This window comes from Euphorbia lathyris, chromosome 9 (assembly GCF_963576675.1).
Source record: "Euphorbia lathyris chromosome 9, ddEupLath1.1, whole genome shotgun sequence".
NCBI classification, from domain to species: Eukaryota; Viridiplantae; Streptophyta; class Magnoliopsida; order Malpighiales; family Euphorbiaceae; genus Euphorbia; species Euphorbia lathyris.
In genome coordinates this window covers 28,708,801-28,725,493 of record NC_088918.1, presented here as the reverse complement: position 1 = coordinate 28,725,493, position 16,693 = coordinate 28,708,801, and the positions used below count along the sequence as shown (strand labels likewise).

Sequence of the window (16,693 nt, the reverse complement as noted above, 5' to 3'; positions counted from 1 at the left end):
GCATATAAAGAGGACGACGCGGTTTGTATTCTAACTGCAGTAATCATCACGTCACCTTGGATTTCTCACTGCGCATGCCGAGGCGGCTTCCTTTTTTCCCCTTTATTTTATTTTATCCATATTAACCTCCAATTTCACGAGAATAAATATTTCATTTTTATTCCCCTTATACCCTTCCTAAAATTTTAATTCTTAAATACTTTTTATTTGAATTTTAGTTCATCCTTAATTTTCTTCTGAAAAGCCACAATCCATTTTCGTAGAATATATTTGTAGGAATTGTCCACCTGTAATAATTCGGATCGATTAGATTTTATTCAATTATGTTATTAGATAATTAAGAATTCTAATTGAATTAATCTTATTTAACTTAATAATTATTTAACGTGAATACCGGTCTAACAAGAAATAAAATACTCAGTCTTGATCACATGCACCTTAATGAGCATGTAGAATTTGCTCATTCACCGTTAGATCTAGATTTATTAAAATCCTAATGTTGAGATTCAAAGCGTCCTGAGACTTAGATTTAATAAGCCTATATCTAACGGTATATGAGTAAATTCACTTGCTCATTAAGGTGCATGTGAAAATTCCTGATAGAATACTAGTTAAACTAGAATTAATATTGTCCAATCCTTATAGAACATGGAAGCTGTGACCTATAAAAGGACATTAGACATAATACAATATAAGAATTAAGAGAACAATTTTTCTCTCACTCTCTCTAATATTCGACACCCTCTTCGTTCTTAGATCGTGAAGTAATCGTTATTCTTTCTGATGCCTACCCAACGTTAATCTGCATTTCAAGAGGTAACCCGATAATCCGTATTTGAACCCTTGTGATTAATTGAGTAGAAATCTTTAATATTTTTAATTTATTGAAACTTTAAAAAAATTAACTAAAAATTACTAGAGCATCTCCAACAGCCTCTTAACGGCTCATCAAATTACTAAGAGCCTTCCCATCATCTCTATTAATACTATGAGAGTTTGTCTCTACTCTTAGTTTTCTCCTTATTCCATTTTTTATTAATAATTTATGGTAAAAAACATCATTAAGCCCACGATCTTTCATTTTTTGGTTCATTAAGCCATTGATCTTTTATTTGGATACATTAAGTCCTCGATCTTTTATTTTTGGTCTCATTAAGCCCTTAATGACCAAATTAGTAAGTTGTGAATATGTAATTCTGTTAAAAAGACGTTATTAACTTCATATGTATTTCAAATTATTAAAAATATATTTTGTACAGTTTGAATCAAGGTTTTTACAGTTTTCTTATATCCACATTACACATCTAAAACTGTTTTCAAACAATGAAAAGTTACAAATTTCAAATGCAGGTGCAATTAATAACAGTATGTTAACCGAATTTTATGTTCAAAGTTACTTTTTTGGTCATCAAAGGCTTAATAAGACCAAAAATAAATGATCAGGGGCCTAATGTATTCAAATAAAAGATCAAGGGCTTAATGGACCAAAAAATGAAAGATCATGAGCCTATTGATGCTTTTGACCATAATTTATTATTGATGAGTTTCTATGTCACCATTGGTAAATATAACAAGTTAGAGATGCAATGTCTTGATCACTTTTCAAATCACTAAGACTCAATTGTAACTAAATATCTTTTGAAGATGCTCTTAAACTCTCACCATATAGTATAAATTTAGTCATATATTATTTAGAAAGAACATATTTAGTTTTTACGTAAAAAAAATAACACAACCTTCGATCTAACCTTTACTAGAAGGTGCAATTTTACTTGCAAGGCGAGTTCATTTTTTGATGAGATTAAATCACCATTTGGCTCGTAGCTAATCTAAAATGTTGGTTTTTGGTATGTGCTCTATTATTTGGTTGCATTTATCTTATAACCTATATAAAATAAGTGAAATCTCAACCATCCATACCGGAAAATAATAAGCATTTCACTAATTTTGAATAGACCAATGGGCTAATGTTACCAACCTGATAACATTGGGATATTATCCAAAGGATCAAAGGAGATATTCACCTAGATCGGTCGTGTATTGATCACCTGATACCGGAATGTCATGGCGTATCAAGCTAGGGGATCCGACAGGCGGATCACCAAGACTCCGCCACGTGAGATCCGCAGTTAAACCTATGTGGAGATCCGCCATAACCCCTCGGCCCGCCAGCTGAGCAGTGGAGCCGATTCCACAATAAAGGCCATTAATGAGCTATTAATAAGCTAACGGACATGCCTAAAGGAAACCAGTAACCGCCATTAATGAAGCATTAATGGAGACTTTCTAGTTACTAAAGGTTACAACTTCACGACTATATATAGTTTGCATCTCAAGCTATCAAGGTACACATTCACACAATCCTAGAAACCTTACTTTGTCAATTCAGTTTACTCTTCCATACTTTATACTGACTTTGGCATCAGAGCTTCCCCCGTCGAACCCAACAACGCCCCCTCAGGGACGGAAGCTAATCGGAAATTCTCCACAAGTCATCACAACCGAACTACACCCCTAATGCAGACGGTATTTAATTAAAATCGAAATTGAAATATCTTTTTCCAAAACCATGCGCGGCCAACTGAACTACAACCCATAGTTATTAATTATTTGTTTTAAATTAGGTATAACTTTTAAATTAGACTCTCTCTTTGGAATGGGAGGGGAAGTATCTTGCTATTATTTTTATTATAAAAACAAATTCTTCATTCCACCCCTCAAATTATAACAGGAAAAGGGGCAAAATTCCCTATTCTAAGGTTGTTGTTGTTGTGTTTTTTTTTTTTTTTTTTTTTTTAATTATGAAGGCCACATCATTTATCCTTTTATAATAATCATCATTATGATAATAATAATAATTTCAATAAGAAGGTACCAATTTTTTTTTTTTTTTTTTTTTATAATTTTTCATCATATTCATTAGTAAATCATCAGAAATTTTTCATTTTCATCAGTTTCACTCTGTTAAGTTTTGTAGACACAAGCTTGTTTAATTTTTAATTTTTTATGTGCTGTTTTTTTGTAGATTAAGATCAGATGCTCTGGTCTTTGAAAATACAAGCCCATTAATTTTCTTCCAGATTTGCCCTTGTCTTCCCTATCTGAGTTGAACTTGGATTTTCTTTCATTGATTACATAAACCCAGATTTTTGTTCTTGCATGATTCATTCTAGGGTTTGTTCCCTGTGGATTTTTTTTTTTAATTGAAAGAGGAACAAAATTATTGATGTTTGAAAGTTGTGGTGGGTCTTGTCAAATTTGGATTTGTGGGTGCCCTTTCAATAGCGGGATTTTCCGTTTGCTGTAGGAAAAGCGTGCTTTTCTCTTCTTTCCATCTGCTTTAGGGTTAGGGTTAGATCTGCCAAAATCGGATATTATTTTTTTCCTTGTAATAATTTGAAATTCCTTTAGGAAATTAGGGTTTCAAATTTGTACAGTTTTGACCCTCTTTTTTTAAATAATCTTATCTTTTGCTCAAAATCTGGATGTAGTGAGAGTGGAGTTTGAACTGCATTCAGTGAGCTGGAATTTGCAGGTTGTGGATCCGGAACACGTAAGTTCTGGTTCTAAATTTATGTATATCTTTTAAGTATTTTCTATTGGATATTTATTTTTTTTGTCTTTTTGTGAAGGTTCCCTGGTTTGTTGATTTGTGATTACTGGTAATACATTTTAGTTTCCTTTATGATATTAATTTTTTTAAATAGTTTGTCCGATTTCTGGGTTCGAGGCTCGGCATCCACCTAGTGGATCTTCTCCCATTAAAGCTTTTGGTAGCTTAAGCGACTTGAGGTCCTTAACCACAAGCCTACCTTAATTGGTTCCTTGATGATGTTAATGGACTATATATCTTAATTGGTTCCTTGATTGGTTCCTTGATGATGTTAATGGACTATATATCTTGCAACTCTATCGTTAGTTATGGTTTAGGATGCTTAAGATCTTCCAATTTGATGTTAGATTGTATAAGTAAGGTTCAAAGAACATAATGTGTGTTGTGCAAGTTGTTTTTTCAGTTCAAACTAATTCAATTATAAAGGGATCTCTGCTGCAAGTATAACATTGGCTGAGCAGTTCAAGCATATGCATATACTTTGAATGATTGTATTACTGGCCTTTCTATTTTGTTTCGAGTTCAAATAATATTGGTAGATAAGTGTATCAGTCCGTTTTAGCATAACTGGCATGGGCTAAAAGTGAACTGCGAATAGTATGTCGGTACCGCGTATCCTCAATGTTGTTTAGGGGTATTAAAACGGGCTGTCGTGTCGGAGCTGTGATTATATAGTATGTCAAAAATGATAATGGTGTCAAACAGGTCATGTTAAGCTGGTTGTCTTTGTAAACAGTGTCGTCGTGTCAGATGTTGATAGCCCTAGTGTTGTTTTAGACCCCAAATTGGTTCTTTTTCTTATCCATTTCATTTGTATGACAACTTTTGATACGTTGTATTTTTTTAAGGAGGTTTTCCGTGTCAAACTACTCCATTTTTACTAGTATGCTCAAAATGTACTTAAATTTCGATAGGATTGTATCTGGTAAATTAGGACTTCTTTCAAGTTCCAAAAAAAAAAAAAGAGATTTGTCTTCTGGGAGAGGTTGAATCAGATCTGAATATTGCATGTTACTGAAAAAGAGAGGTTGGGAGAAGCTGTATTGTAGTAGAATGACATTTTAATGCTTGAAATCTAGAAATAAGAACTTGAGAATGCAACAAACTCACATAGCTTTTGGTTGCATTATCAACGTTTGGCTTAGTTGTCACCTGTGAATTCCATTCATAGTTGGCATAGGCTATGAATAACAAGAGAGTTGATGGAAGATTTTTAATAAATTCTCTTAACAATTGTTTTCCATATATCATGCTATTTTGAATTATGCTTATAGCTGGACAATTCTTTAGGAAAAAATTGCTTTCAAGAAACTCTATATGTGAATATTATACTGACTAAATCATGTGCTTGGAGCCTTGAAATTAAGGAACGGATAGCATAAGGTGCTTATTTTATTGGACTTTAAGTAGTTTACTGCTATGCATAAACAACTTGTAATAAATATTTTCTATTTTTTCGTCTCACAGTATTCATGGGAACTGAACTTATGAGAGTATGTGTAAAGGAAGAGAATGATGAGATCCCAGTTCCACCTGGTTTTGAGTCATTTGCTTCTTTCACATTAAAGAGGGTGCAAGATGATGAAAAACAAAAATCTGAAGACATGATTAGTTGTTCAGCCTCTACCAGTACTTGTGAATCACAGCTGGTTAAGATGGAAGTAGACTCTGACAGTTGTGAGGACGCAAAACTTATGATGTCTCTCCGGCGAAAACCTTGTATAAACTATGGACAATCGGAAAATAATTCCCGGGGTGAATTTGATTTGGAGAAGCTCAAGCAAGTTAGTTTTTTGTTTACTGTATCACTATATGTGAATCTCAATTGAATTGTGTTATTCATCCTCATGCAGTTTCTTATTTGTTTTTCCTTGTGCTTCTTTTAATTATAATGTCGTTTCTGTTGATAATTTTTAGTGTCTAGATAGTTTCTTACATGCCACTTTTATTGCAGAATCTCTCTTTAAGGACTCATCTTCCTAAGGGGGTTATTCGTGGGTGTCCACAATGCAGTAATTGCCAAAAGGTTATTTTGATCATTATACTTTTTCATACTTGTTTGATCTTTTCTATAGCTTGCGATTGTACCATGCAGGATGTTATACTGCAATCTGTGTTTATTTTTTCTCTTTTCTCCAATATAATTTAGACCATAGCTGTTTCATTGTTTCAGGTGACTGCAAAATGGCATCCTGAATTTGCTCGGAGGCCTGACCTTGAGGATGCTCCTGCTTTCTACCCAACTGAAGAGGTACATTTTGTTTGTTACATTACTTTGGTTGTCTGAGTTTAAAAATTTGTCTTGTAATGGTATTTGCAATTTGTAGTTTTGGGAACTCTTCATGTTTAAAACATTATGATTGCTGACTATTCCACATCATTTTTCCAGGAGTTTGAAGATACTTTAAAATATATAGCTAGCATACGCCAGAAAGCTGAACCATATGGAATCTGTCGCATTGTTCCTCCTCCTTCTTGGAAACCTCCCTGTCCTCTGAAGGAACAATCTATATGGGAAAATTCTAAGTTTTCTACTCGTGTTCAGAGGGTTGACAAACTGCAGAATCGGGATTCACTGAAGAAGATGTCAAGGATGTATAACAATGCCAGGAAGAAAAGAAGAAGATGTACGAAAATGGCAGTAAATAGTGGAACAGATATTGAAAGTGTCTCAGGGTGCAGTGATGCTGGTGCTTGTGAAGTTGAATTTGGTTTTGAACCTGGTCCCGAGTTTACTCTAAGTACATTTGAGAAACAAGCAGATGATTTTAAGGCTCAGTACTTCACGAAGGACTCTAGTGGCTTGGATGATGAGTGTTGCACAACAGTCCTTCATGACAACTGGGAACCAACAGTGGATAATATTGAGGGTGAATATTGGCGGATTGTAGAGAAAGCCACTGAAGAGATAGAGGTATTATCTGAACTCATATGTGCATGTCTCTTAGACCATCTCTTTCTTGAAAACGATGTGCCAACTTTAGTGGACCACATAATTGTTACTTTTGTCGCATGTAGGTGCTCTATGGGGCTGATCTGGAAACGGGGGTTTTTGGTAGTGGATTCCCAAGAAAGTCCAACAAAGTGGGTTCTGATACAGATGATCGATATGCAGAATCTGGCTGGAACTTGAATAACTTTCCAAGGCTTCCTGGATCTGTCCTTTCATATGAGAGTGGTGATATATCTGGTGTTCTGGTGCCATGGTTGTATATCGGAATGTGCTTTTCTTCATTCTGTTGGGTGAGAACTTTGCTTATTCCCTAGCATAAGCCCAATGTTTTTTGGAGACTCTTTCTATCTCAACTTGTGCATACATGTTTATCTGCAAGTTTGTGTGCCTCGTTTGTTTTCTAGGCTTTGGTGTGTTGCGAGTGTATTTATTAGAAGTATTTTGTTTCTGTAGTGTGATGGTTGAGAGATCCATTCTAGTTTTTTTTTCGGTTTTCCATAGGAATAGCGAAGATTTTGTTCTCTATATCAAAAAACTCAGAAGGTAATCTTTTAGCTCCACGTTTCCTCCTATGCAATCAAGGAATAAAGTGATTGTTCAATATTATATATAATATATATACATATTTGAACCATTAAGTGATAGAGAATACGCTAATAGGCACTAGAGTAATATAGGAATTCAGGGACACGTGGTCTAGGGTCTGGTTAGTGAAGAGAGAGAGAGTGGTAGTTAGTATATATATGGCAGTAGGGAGAGAAGGAAAGGGTATATGCAAAATCATGTTGTTCCGCTCTTTGAGTAAGGCTCCGCTCTTTGAGTAGGGAGGGAAGAATATCATCCTGTGGGGGTCGAGTTTAGGCTCAATTCACTATTCTATCTTTGTCTTTCATTTCATTAGCAGTATAATAGTTCTTTGAGTTCTTCAATCTAATAGACTATTGTTTGGTAATTTCAATCTTATTCTCTGTGTTTGTATTTCGTTTCTATCAATTGGCGTCATCTGTGGGAAACGTAATAGAAATCGGGATGAAAACCGAAATGGAAATTGAGATGGAGTTGGATCTTGCAATTCGATCTAAGCTTGACAAGTGTGACGAACAACTGAGAGTTCTGCGGAATTCATTTGGAGATATCCTGCAGACAGCAACAGATCTTCAGAAGTATGCGGAACAAATTGCTGCTAAGATGGAGAGTTTGGAGGCCAAGGTTCATAGACGATTAGATGAGCAACCTATGGTAGGTGAGTCTCATTCCTTAATTGATTCATCTCTTCCGAATACTGATGATATTGAAGTTACACAAAAGAGGAGAATCAGTGGATCTGATGTTAAGCTGGGAAGACAAACCAGCAAGCAGAGGCATGAAGAGTTCATGAGCGATCAAGAAGAAATTAGGAAGAAGATTCAGAAGTTAGATGATAAGATGCTGAAGCTTGAAGTTGTGGAGGAGTGTTTGGATGGTAATACTCAGAGGCGTTTGGAAAACCCTCCCACTGAAGTTAATTCTAATGTCCTAGTACTCAGTCACATGGAGAAAAAATTTCAGGAGAAGGAAATTACGAAGGCTACAGAGAATCTCTTATTGCAGAATATAGATACTTCACTTCAGCAGGTAGGCGAGATAAAAAAAAAGGAACCTCAGGAGGCTGAAGTTAAGGTCAAAGTCGTCCTTCTTTCTCGACAGCTTCCCCGTAGTGGAGTCGATCAAGTTCAGGCCAACTTCGACGTCTTTCAGGCGATATCAAAAATTTTGTGAAAAAAAGGAACCTCAAGAGGTGGAAGTTAAGGTCAAAGTCATCCTTCTTTCTTGACAGCTTCCCTGCAGTGGAGTCGATCAAGTTCAGGCCAACTTCGACGTCTTTCAGGCGATATCAAATTTTTTGTTAAAAGCAGCACTTTTAACGGAGATGGTTTCTGTGCGATGAAGTGTTATTGCCATTCATACAAATTCAAAGAAATGGTGTTTTGCATGACAAGGGGCCCACTGATGATGTGCCTTTTGCTTATAAGGACACATGGAGGCCATTTTATATGGACACAGGCCAAGGGAATCAACCCAGTCATGAGGTAACTCAGTCTCATTTTTTGTCATATACCATCACCTACCTTCCTTTTATTTCCTATTTTCCCTCTACCACCGCTTCACACCATGCCCAGTTCCCCTTCAACCCAAGTTATCTTCTGCCGGCTGTTGTCCTTGGGGAATTTGGGTCCACAAATAACAAAAATGGGGTCATTAAGCATAGTTCAGCAGTGGCTCCTGACATTCCGGCAAAAGGTGGAGGTCATTTGGTATGGGAGAGGAATTTATCACTGCATCTTCATGGAACTGCCATTGATTTGTTCGTAATAGCTCATACACCGCTATTTGTTGACACTGGTCAGACCCATCTAACCTAGAATTCAATTGGGTATTGTCAATTTCGGCGACATAAGTCTTAAATTCTCTGTGGTCCCAAATTGGGTAAATCTGGATGGCGAAATCAATTGGGTATTTTTTTCTTCTGTCTATTTCAGATGCACAGAATTACAAAAATTAGAGCAACCTGGATATTTGCTATTCCTCGATACGACAATGGGAAAATTTCAAGTTAACTTGGCTTGGTTTCAAAGGTGGGCAGCAGTATAACAGTTGCAGCCATTGTTTACAAGGAAGGGCGAGTATGTTAGATGACTACATCATTAAGGAAAAGGATTTTGCTGTGGCTTACGGGAATTGTAGCACTATTGCAGTCGAAGATGGCCCTTCTTATTTAACAAGGCAAAAAGGGGAAGCTTTTAAGTCTATCCGGGTATTCACAAATACAGTTGTTAAGAATGGGTTAGAGTTTATCCAGGAGGGCAGAGCAAAGAAAGCTACACACTAGAAATTTAATGAACCACTTTTCCCTAAGAGATTTGAGATGATGAATGAAGTTGATGGTGATACAATAGAAATTGCAACAAACCCAAATGTTGATAACACAACAGGAGTGCAAGACATTCATGTTTTCTGGTTCATCACATTGAAAGCCAATGAAATAGTGGGCATCGACTTGACTAAGGTTGATAAAAGGGGTCTAAAGTTTCTTAAAGGCATCAAATATCATAGTGATGGTGAATCTGATAGTTTTAAGCTTGAATTTTATTCTGGTCCGAAAGCTTATATTTATGGTCCTATTTTGGAGAAAGCTATTGGGACAGCGATTAAATGTGGCCTTGGTGGAGGTTTGCAAAAGAGGGTTCTGAAGCAGAGAGCCATACTATTGAGATATTACATCAGTTTTCATGTTTTGGCTTTTACTCAACACAGTTTCAATATGTGGTGTCAATTGGATGGTTACAGTCTTGAGGACAAGGCTGTTTTGAAGGGGTGGGTAATGATAGAGAATATGCTAATAGGCATAAGAGTAATATGGGAATTTAGGGACACTTGGTTTAGGGTCTGATTAGTGAAGAGAGAGAGTGGTAGTTAGTATATATATATATAGCAGTAGGGAGAGAAGGAAAGGGTATGCAAAATCATGTTGTTTGGCTCATTTGAGTTAGGCTCTGCTCTTTGAGTAGGGAGGGAAGAATATCATCCGGTGGGGGTTGAGTTTAGGCTCAATTCATTATTCTATCTTTGTCTTTCATTTCATTAGCAGCTTAATAGTTCTTTGAGTTCTTCAATCTAATATACTATTGTTTGGTAGTTTCTATCTTATTCTCTGTGTTTGTATTTCTTTTCTATCAGTAAGGTATTGGGGTCACAAGTAACAACTGATAAGACCCCATTGTTTTACTGGTTATTATTGTGAGTTCTAAATTTAAAACTGGAATAAACTTTCTTATTTTGTTTAAATAGTTTGAGAAATGCTTGAAGCCTTAAAGCCTGTCTATTTTAGATGCTGATGATATATTTTCTTCTTATTGTATGATATCACGGGGACAGCATGTTGAAGATCATCACTTGTATTCACTGAATTACATGCATTGGGGTTCTTCAAAAATGTGGTATGGGGTACCAGGGCAGGATGCTGTTAAAATGGAAGAGGCTATGAGAAAGCATTTGCCTGATCTTTTTGAAGAACAACCAGACTTGCTTCATAAGCTGGTGAGTAAAATTCCTTCCTTGTCACCTCATGAGATTTTTGTACCACAGGTTGGCTTTAGCTTTCTTTGGATATTTTGCTAGTTGATTAGCCAATAGCTGGAGATTAATGTGATCTTGGTTTGCAATTGCATTTGCAATATTGTATCACAGATGGGCCCTACTATGCCCTTATGGGCTTCTATTCTGTTTTGTATGAGTCTGATTTGAATATTATCTTGCTTGTTTTCTTTTCTTTACATGAAAGCTCAAAATCGTCAAATGCCACACAATTGTTCCCTTTTGGATTCTGCTTTCTTGCATCTGCTATATGTGCTGAAAATGGTGTTGTTAAGGAAGTCATTTTGTTCATGGCAAGCATAATGTTCCTAACATTCTGCTGAAGTTTATTTCTAAAACTGAAGGCCTCTCGAATAAGGAAAGTAAAATCCAATTGTCAGTTTTCTTCGGACACTATGAGTTGATAAAGCTCTACTAAATGGTATGGAATGAGAATTCAGTACTGGGCGGAGCATTTAAGTTTATGCCAAAGTTTATTGCCTTTGAAAATCTGTAATACTTAATTATTTTGCTCAGCTGTAGGGCCTTAATTTTTTAAGCTTTCTGTAACTTCATATAATTGCTTGTATTCTTTTGTCCTTGTTTTTTCTTTTTCTTTGTTTCATTCTCGTTCCAGCAAAATTGTTCTTCAAGAGATTGAAGGGTTCTCTCTAAATGAGCCCAACTAACCAGAAAATAGACCTAATCCTGTAACTAGATTCTATGGCCATAACACGATCAAATTAAATTATAAATTACTAATTTCAGTTTTTTTTTTTCATTAACCATTTCAAACAAGAAAAATGAATTTTAATTGAATTCTATTGATGGAATTCAATTCTTTTCTTTAATGCGATTGGTTCCAGACAAGGGGTTAAGGAATTGAGTTGAATGAGATTCATAATGTTATAGTCTCATGAAGTTTCCACAGAGTAGCCTGTGAAATAAAATAAAACCCTAAGAACACTACTAAGTGTTACTGTGTGAAAGAAAAGGCAACATCTAAAACTCCTGCTTGATATCTAATGAGCTCATAGATTCTAGGATAAAATGAATAAATTTGTTTCTTGGTAATTAACTTAGTAGCTGCACTTCCTTGTACCTATTAATTGAAGATTCAGGGATAACATGAACAATGTTTTATGAAGTTAAAAAGTTAGGCACTTGCTTATACCTATTAATGGATGTTCTAATCTTGTTATTTCATATGAAGGTGACACAGCTTTCTCCTTCCATACTAAAATCTGAGGGGGTACCAGTCTATCGATGCGTACAAAATCCTGGAGAATTTGTTCTAACCTTTCCTCGAGCATATCATTCAGGGTTTAATTGTGGATTCAATTGTGCGGAGGCAGTAAATGTAGCTCCTATAGACTGGTTGCCCCATGGACAAATTGCTATAGAGCTATACCGTGAACAGGGTCGAAGGACTTCTATCTCCCATGATAAACTATTGCTTGGAGCTTCAAGAGAAGCAGTGAGAGCTCATTGGGAGCTGAATTTATTGAAAAAGAATACTGTAGATAACTTAAGATGGTTAGAGGTGTGTGGAAAAGATGGGATATTAGCAAAAGCACTCAAGGTATACTTCATTTCTTTAACCCTTGTTTTGTTGGCTGATTATCATATTGAAGAACTGCTACTTGAAGTTTGTCTGATGATTTATTTAGAGATTCTGGATTCTTTGATGGTACAATGACGGTGAAAATTAGTTCTATTGATGACCTTGGTTGATTTTGACTTTTTACCAGAAAAAATCATATGAAGGTGTTTTTAAGTTTTTTAGTGGGCAAAACTTTATGGATGTGGTTGTATCTTTTGGTTACATGTCTGCATTCCCTACTTGAATCAGAGTTTGCATCCATATATTCTGTGTTCACTAATCATGTATAGTCATTTGGTTGTTAATGATTGCCAAATGAAAGCGTGAGTGATAAGTTCGAACATGCTTTAGGAAAATGGAGCTGTGTTCATGCTATAATAATAAAACTGCCTTTTTAGTTTTTAGGGGAGCACAATAGAATTTGTTTCATTTTTGTTCTCTATTGACAATGAAATGTGTTTCTTCTATAGGACCGTGTGGAGATTGAGCGTATAAGGAGAGAATTTCTCTGCAATTCATCGCAAGCAGTGAAGATGGAGAACAACTTTGATGCCACAAGTGAAAGGGAATGCAGTGTCTGCCTTTTTGATTTACACCTGTCTGCAGCGGGATGTCGCTGTTCTCCAGATAAGTATGCATGCTTGAATCATGCAAAACAGATGTGTGTATGTGGTTTGGGTACCAAATATTTCTTATTTCGGTACGACATCAGTGAATTAAATATCCTAGTTGAGGCATTACAAGGGAAATTGAGTGCAGTATATAGATGGGCAAGATTAGATCTTGGAATGGCCCTCACATCTTCTATCTCCAGAGACACTTTGCAAGACTACAAAATATCATATGCTCCAGAAGGAACCACATTGAAAGTAATGAGATCGAAACCCGCAGTGGATTTTCTTAAACATATAGGCAGTAGGGGAATGTCTACAGAAGCGACAATGGCTTCACCTAAGACCCTTTTTGAGGATGCTTCACTAGTGAGAAAAACAACTCCTGAAGCTGCAGCTTTAAAAGACACAAGGGCATCATCTATACCCACCAGCACTCTTGAAGTAATTGAGAAGCAAAGTCACGATTCAAAGCTAAATAAAGGAGGGTCTGTCCCTGTCTCTAGTGATTCAAAAACACAAATATGCCAGCTATCTCAAGAAGACTTATCTTATGCGGGAGACCTGACACTAGTTGAATGTGGAATTAAAACGTCTCCGATGGGTCCTGATGACATCATTCTTCTTAGTGACGACGAGGGTGATGAAGCAAAGGAAGTTGTTGTTAGACCAAACAGAAGTTCTCTAGCAAAGCGTTTAGACCCTTCTAACACGCCATCTAGTTCTAATAGTAGTCCGTGTAGTGACAGTAAAGATTCAATCTTAATTGTCCCTGTAACTGATGCAGTAGAGACAAGTAAAAATAATGTCAATTCTCTCCCTAATGGGCAAAGGGATAAATGTTTATTTGAACCTGTACAATTGAAGGAAGAGGATCGTAAACATAGAGAAATAGTTCTAGGATGTATTGCACAAAACAGTTCTTTCGGTTCACGAATTGTCAGTGCAGGACTTCGCAATAATGCTCAAGATTGTTCAGCTATCATAGAGATAAAGGATCAAAATACGGCAAATGCTAGGTGTCAGGAACCCCAGCAGTCTGCCAGTGCCAAGCCCAGTGATGGGGATAAGATGGGGGGAAATATCACCTCAAATCCTATGGATAACTTGAGAACTATGGCAGGTGGCACATCTTCCTCACAGAATAATTTGGACCGGTATTTCCGGCAGAGGGGTCCCCGCATTGCCAAGGTAGTGAGAAGAATTACTTGCAATGTTGAGCCTCTAGAATACGGAGTAGTTCTTTCTGGAAAGTCATGGTGTAACAGCCAAGCAATTTTTCCCAAAGGTATACACAACCTCTTCTCTTTTACATAGATCAGGAAGTCCACCAACAGTTTATGTAGAAAATGGGAGTCACTTATATGAACAATACTTGTTCTGTTTGATGCAGGATTTAGGAGCCGGGTTAAGTACATGAGTGTTTTGGATCCAACAAATACGGGTTATTATGTCTCAGAAATATTGGATGCTGGGCAAAATAGACCTCTATTCATGGTAATTCCAAGTTCCATTTTCTCTTAGAGTAGGGTCATGCAATTAGAAAAATTTGACTATCTTTCCTATATTTATTATCTGAACTTCGTCTTGAATAATTTTCTTCGGTGCCTTAAGAAGAAAATCTTCCTAAATAAAAAATGGTTAATATGATTTTCTCTTTGAATGCCGTCAGAATATATTGTTGTGGGAACTTCTAAATACACCTGGAACGATATGGAATGCCTTAATATGGTGTGGTAATTAACAACAATTGTGATCTTACTGGTGAACTCGATGACTGCTTATAGCTTCTATTGGAAAATGTTAGATAGTATTTCAAAGAAATGTCACACGAGTCTATGCGTCCATAAAGAGTTGAGATATATTCCTCCTAGATCTCTGATAAACTTGTACTCATATTAATATCCTGGAAATGGTGTTAATGAAATCTAAGATGATAAACTTGTACTCAATAAATGGTGTCTCATGTATATTTACATTTTCAGGTTTCGTTGGAGCAGTGTTCAAGTGAGGTATTCATTCATGTTTCAGCTGCTAGATGCTGGGAAATGGTGAGAGAGAGAGTGAATCAAGAAATCACAAAACAACATAAAATGGGAAAAACTAATTTGCCTCCTTTACAGCCTCCTGGAAGTCTTGATGGTCTTGAAATGTTTGGGTTTTCTTCACCATCTATTGTGCAGGTAAATTGACTGAATTAACTGTAGGGCTCACCTTTTATTCTTTTTCCCTGTTAATGTGGTTCAGTTTCCTTTCTATTTCTTTTCTGGATCATAGCATTGTAAACATCAGTACTATTATCTTAGCATATATATCATAGGGTTTGAAGGATAAATTACATCCGCGGCCCTTCAACTCAGGCCTTACTTTCTTTATGGTTCCTTACCTTTAAAACCGGACATAAAAGTCCCTGAACTTGGCCGTTTACTAACATAAAAGTCCCTTGTAAAAGTAAAGGACCTCAAAATGACCGATGACTACTACTATTGGAGTGGTCAAAGTAAGGGACTTTTATGTTAGTAATAATGGCAAAGTTCAAGGACTTTTATGTCCGGTTTTGAAGGTAAGGGGCCATAAAAAAATTAAGGCCTGAGTTGAGGGCCATGGGTGTAATTTACCCAGGGTTTGAAGTGTCTCAAAAGAGTCGAAGTTTCTGGGTATGCAAAGTTTCAACTGAATGACTTGTTTCACCTCTAAAAGTTGTAAATTTTCCATGCTATTTGTTGTGTAAAACATGAAAACTTAATCTATGCTCCGTTTCTTTGAACAGGCAGTGGAGGCATTGGATCGAAATCGTCTCTGTACAGATTATTGGGACTCTAGGCCATATTCGCGACTTCAAGGTCAGATTCCACAACATTCTCTACCAAAAGAAAATGGAGGACATTTGCAAAGCATAACAGATGAAGAAAATTGTAAAGGGAAACCGGGGAGCCATGTTTTACCCGAGGGAGTCAATACATTACTGAGAGGCCTATTCAAGAAGGCGAATACAGAAGAACTATCCGCTCTGAGTCGAATTTTCAATGACAGCGAGCTAACAATTGATCCAGGCTACATAGGTAATCTTCTCAATGAAGAGATTAAGATTCATTCAGTTGATCTCAATTCTCACAGGCTTTGAGATCGAAATTGAACCTGCCATCGCAATTTTTTCAACTCTGTAAATACCAAAATCCCCCTTTTTGTTTTCACTGTGTACATACACTCAATTCTTTTTACTTAAAAGAGATAGAAAGATGGAAAGAGCAACCCTTTTATTTTGTAATCCTTCTCCATATCCATGAAGGCCATTCATAACAAAGAAAAACTTGCTGGCAATTTATCCAGTGGACATTCCATTTTTTATTCTTGAATATTGAAAACTGCTGGTGTGTTCTTGCAAAAGCAAGTTTTATGATGACTTCTTCAATTCTTCAAGGGAATCTTTACTGCTTAGTACAGCTCCATTTTTGGAAGCTATAAAGGTTAGGATTTTATTCTTCTATCTTTTATGTTATGAAATGGGAAACCATTGTACTTGGGGACGGATCCAGGATTCACTGGTAACACCCCCTGAACTTGTTCAAATGTTACAACTGTCCCCTCCAACTTTCAATTGTAACAACTTACCCCTCAAACTTGTCTAATTGTAAAACATAACCCTTCAAACTTGTCCAATTGTAAAACATAACCCTAAATTGTTGACATGTACTGTAATTGAAGAAACACGTGAAATACAAAATCTGCAACGCTTGTGGAGTGTGATAATCAGATCTTTGGCGTTATACGAATCCGGAGAAACATTTTTACGGTTGCTT

General features: G+C 36.3%; 1 protein-coding gene across 4 annotated transcripts; it reads left to right on the top strand.

Moving 5' to 3' along the window:
* The first annotated feature begins 2,740 nt into the window (after window positions 1–2,740).
* LOC136205687 (putative lysine-specific demethylase JMJ16) lies at window positions 2,741–16,249 on the top strand. Of its 4 annotated transcripts, none has more exons than XM_065996397.1 (13): window positions 2,741–2,759; window positions 3,492–3,553; window positions 5,081–5,397; window positions 5,568–5,639; window positions 5,787–5,864; window positions 6,003–6,527; window positions 6,632–6,856; window positions 10,482–10,643; window positions 11,893–12,261; window positions 12,753–14,181; window positions 14,287–14,390; window positions 14,879–15,076; window positions 15,664–16,249. In XM_065996397.1, the coding sequence occupies exons 3-13, from the start codon at window positions 5,086–5,088 to the stop codon at window positions 16,015–16,017; spliced, it is 3,828 nt and encodes a 1,275-aa protein (XP_065852469.1). In that variant the 5' UTR covers window positions 2,741–2,759; window positions 3,492–3,553; window positions 5,081–5,085; the 3' UTR covers window positions 16,018–16,249. The 4 variants fall into 4 exon arrangements, with proteins under 4 accessions (XP_065852469.1, XP_065852470.1, XP_065852468.1 ...); XM_065996398.1 differs by lacking the exon at window positions 2,741–2,759 and adding an exon at window positions 4,904–4,996 and having other exon boundaries at window positions 2,928–3,553; XM_065996396.1 differs by lacking the exon at window positions 2,741–2,759 and having other exon boundaries at window positions 2,929–3,553.
* Window positions 16,250–16,693: the final 444 nt, after the last annotated feature.

What these genes read in the sequence shown, in the direction of transcription:
- LOC136205687 (XM_065996397.1), top strand. Translation starts at nt 5,086, where the DNA reads ATGGGAACTGAACTTATGAGAGTATGTGTAAAGGAAGAGAATGATGAG. An exon ending in ATTTGGAGAAGCTCAAGCAA is followed by an intron (nt 5,398 to 5,567) that starts GTTAGTTTTTTG and finishes CTTTTATTGCAG; the next exon opens with AATCTCTCTTTAAGGACTCA. An exon ending in CCAAGCAATTTTTCCCAAAG is followed by an intron (nt 14,182 to 14,286) that starts GTATACACAACC and finishes TGTTTGATGCAG; the next exon opens with GATTTAGGAGCCGGGTTAAG.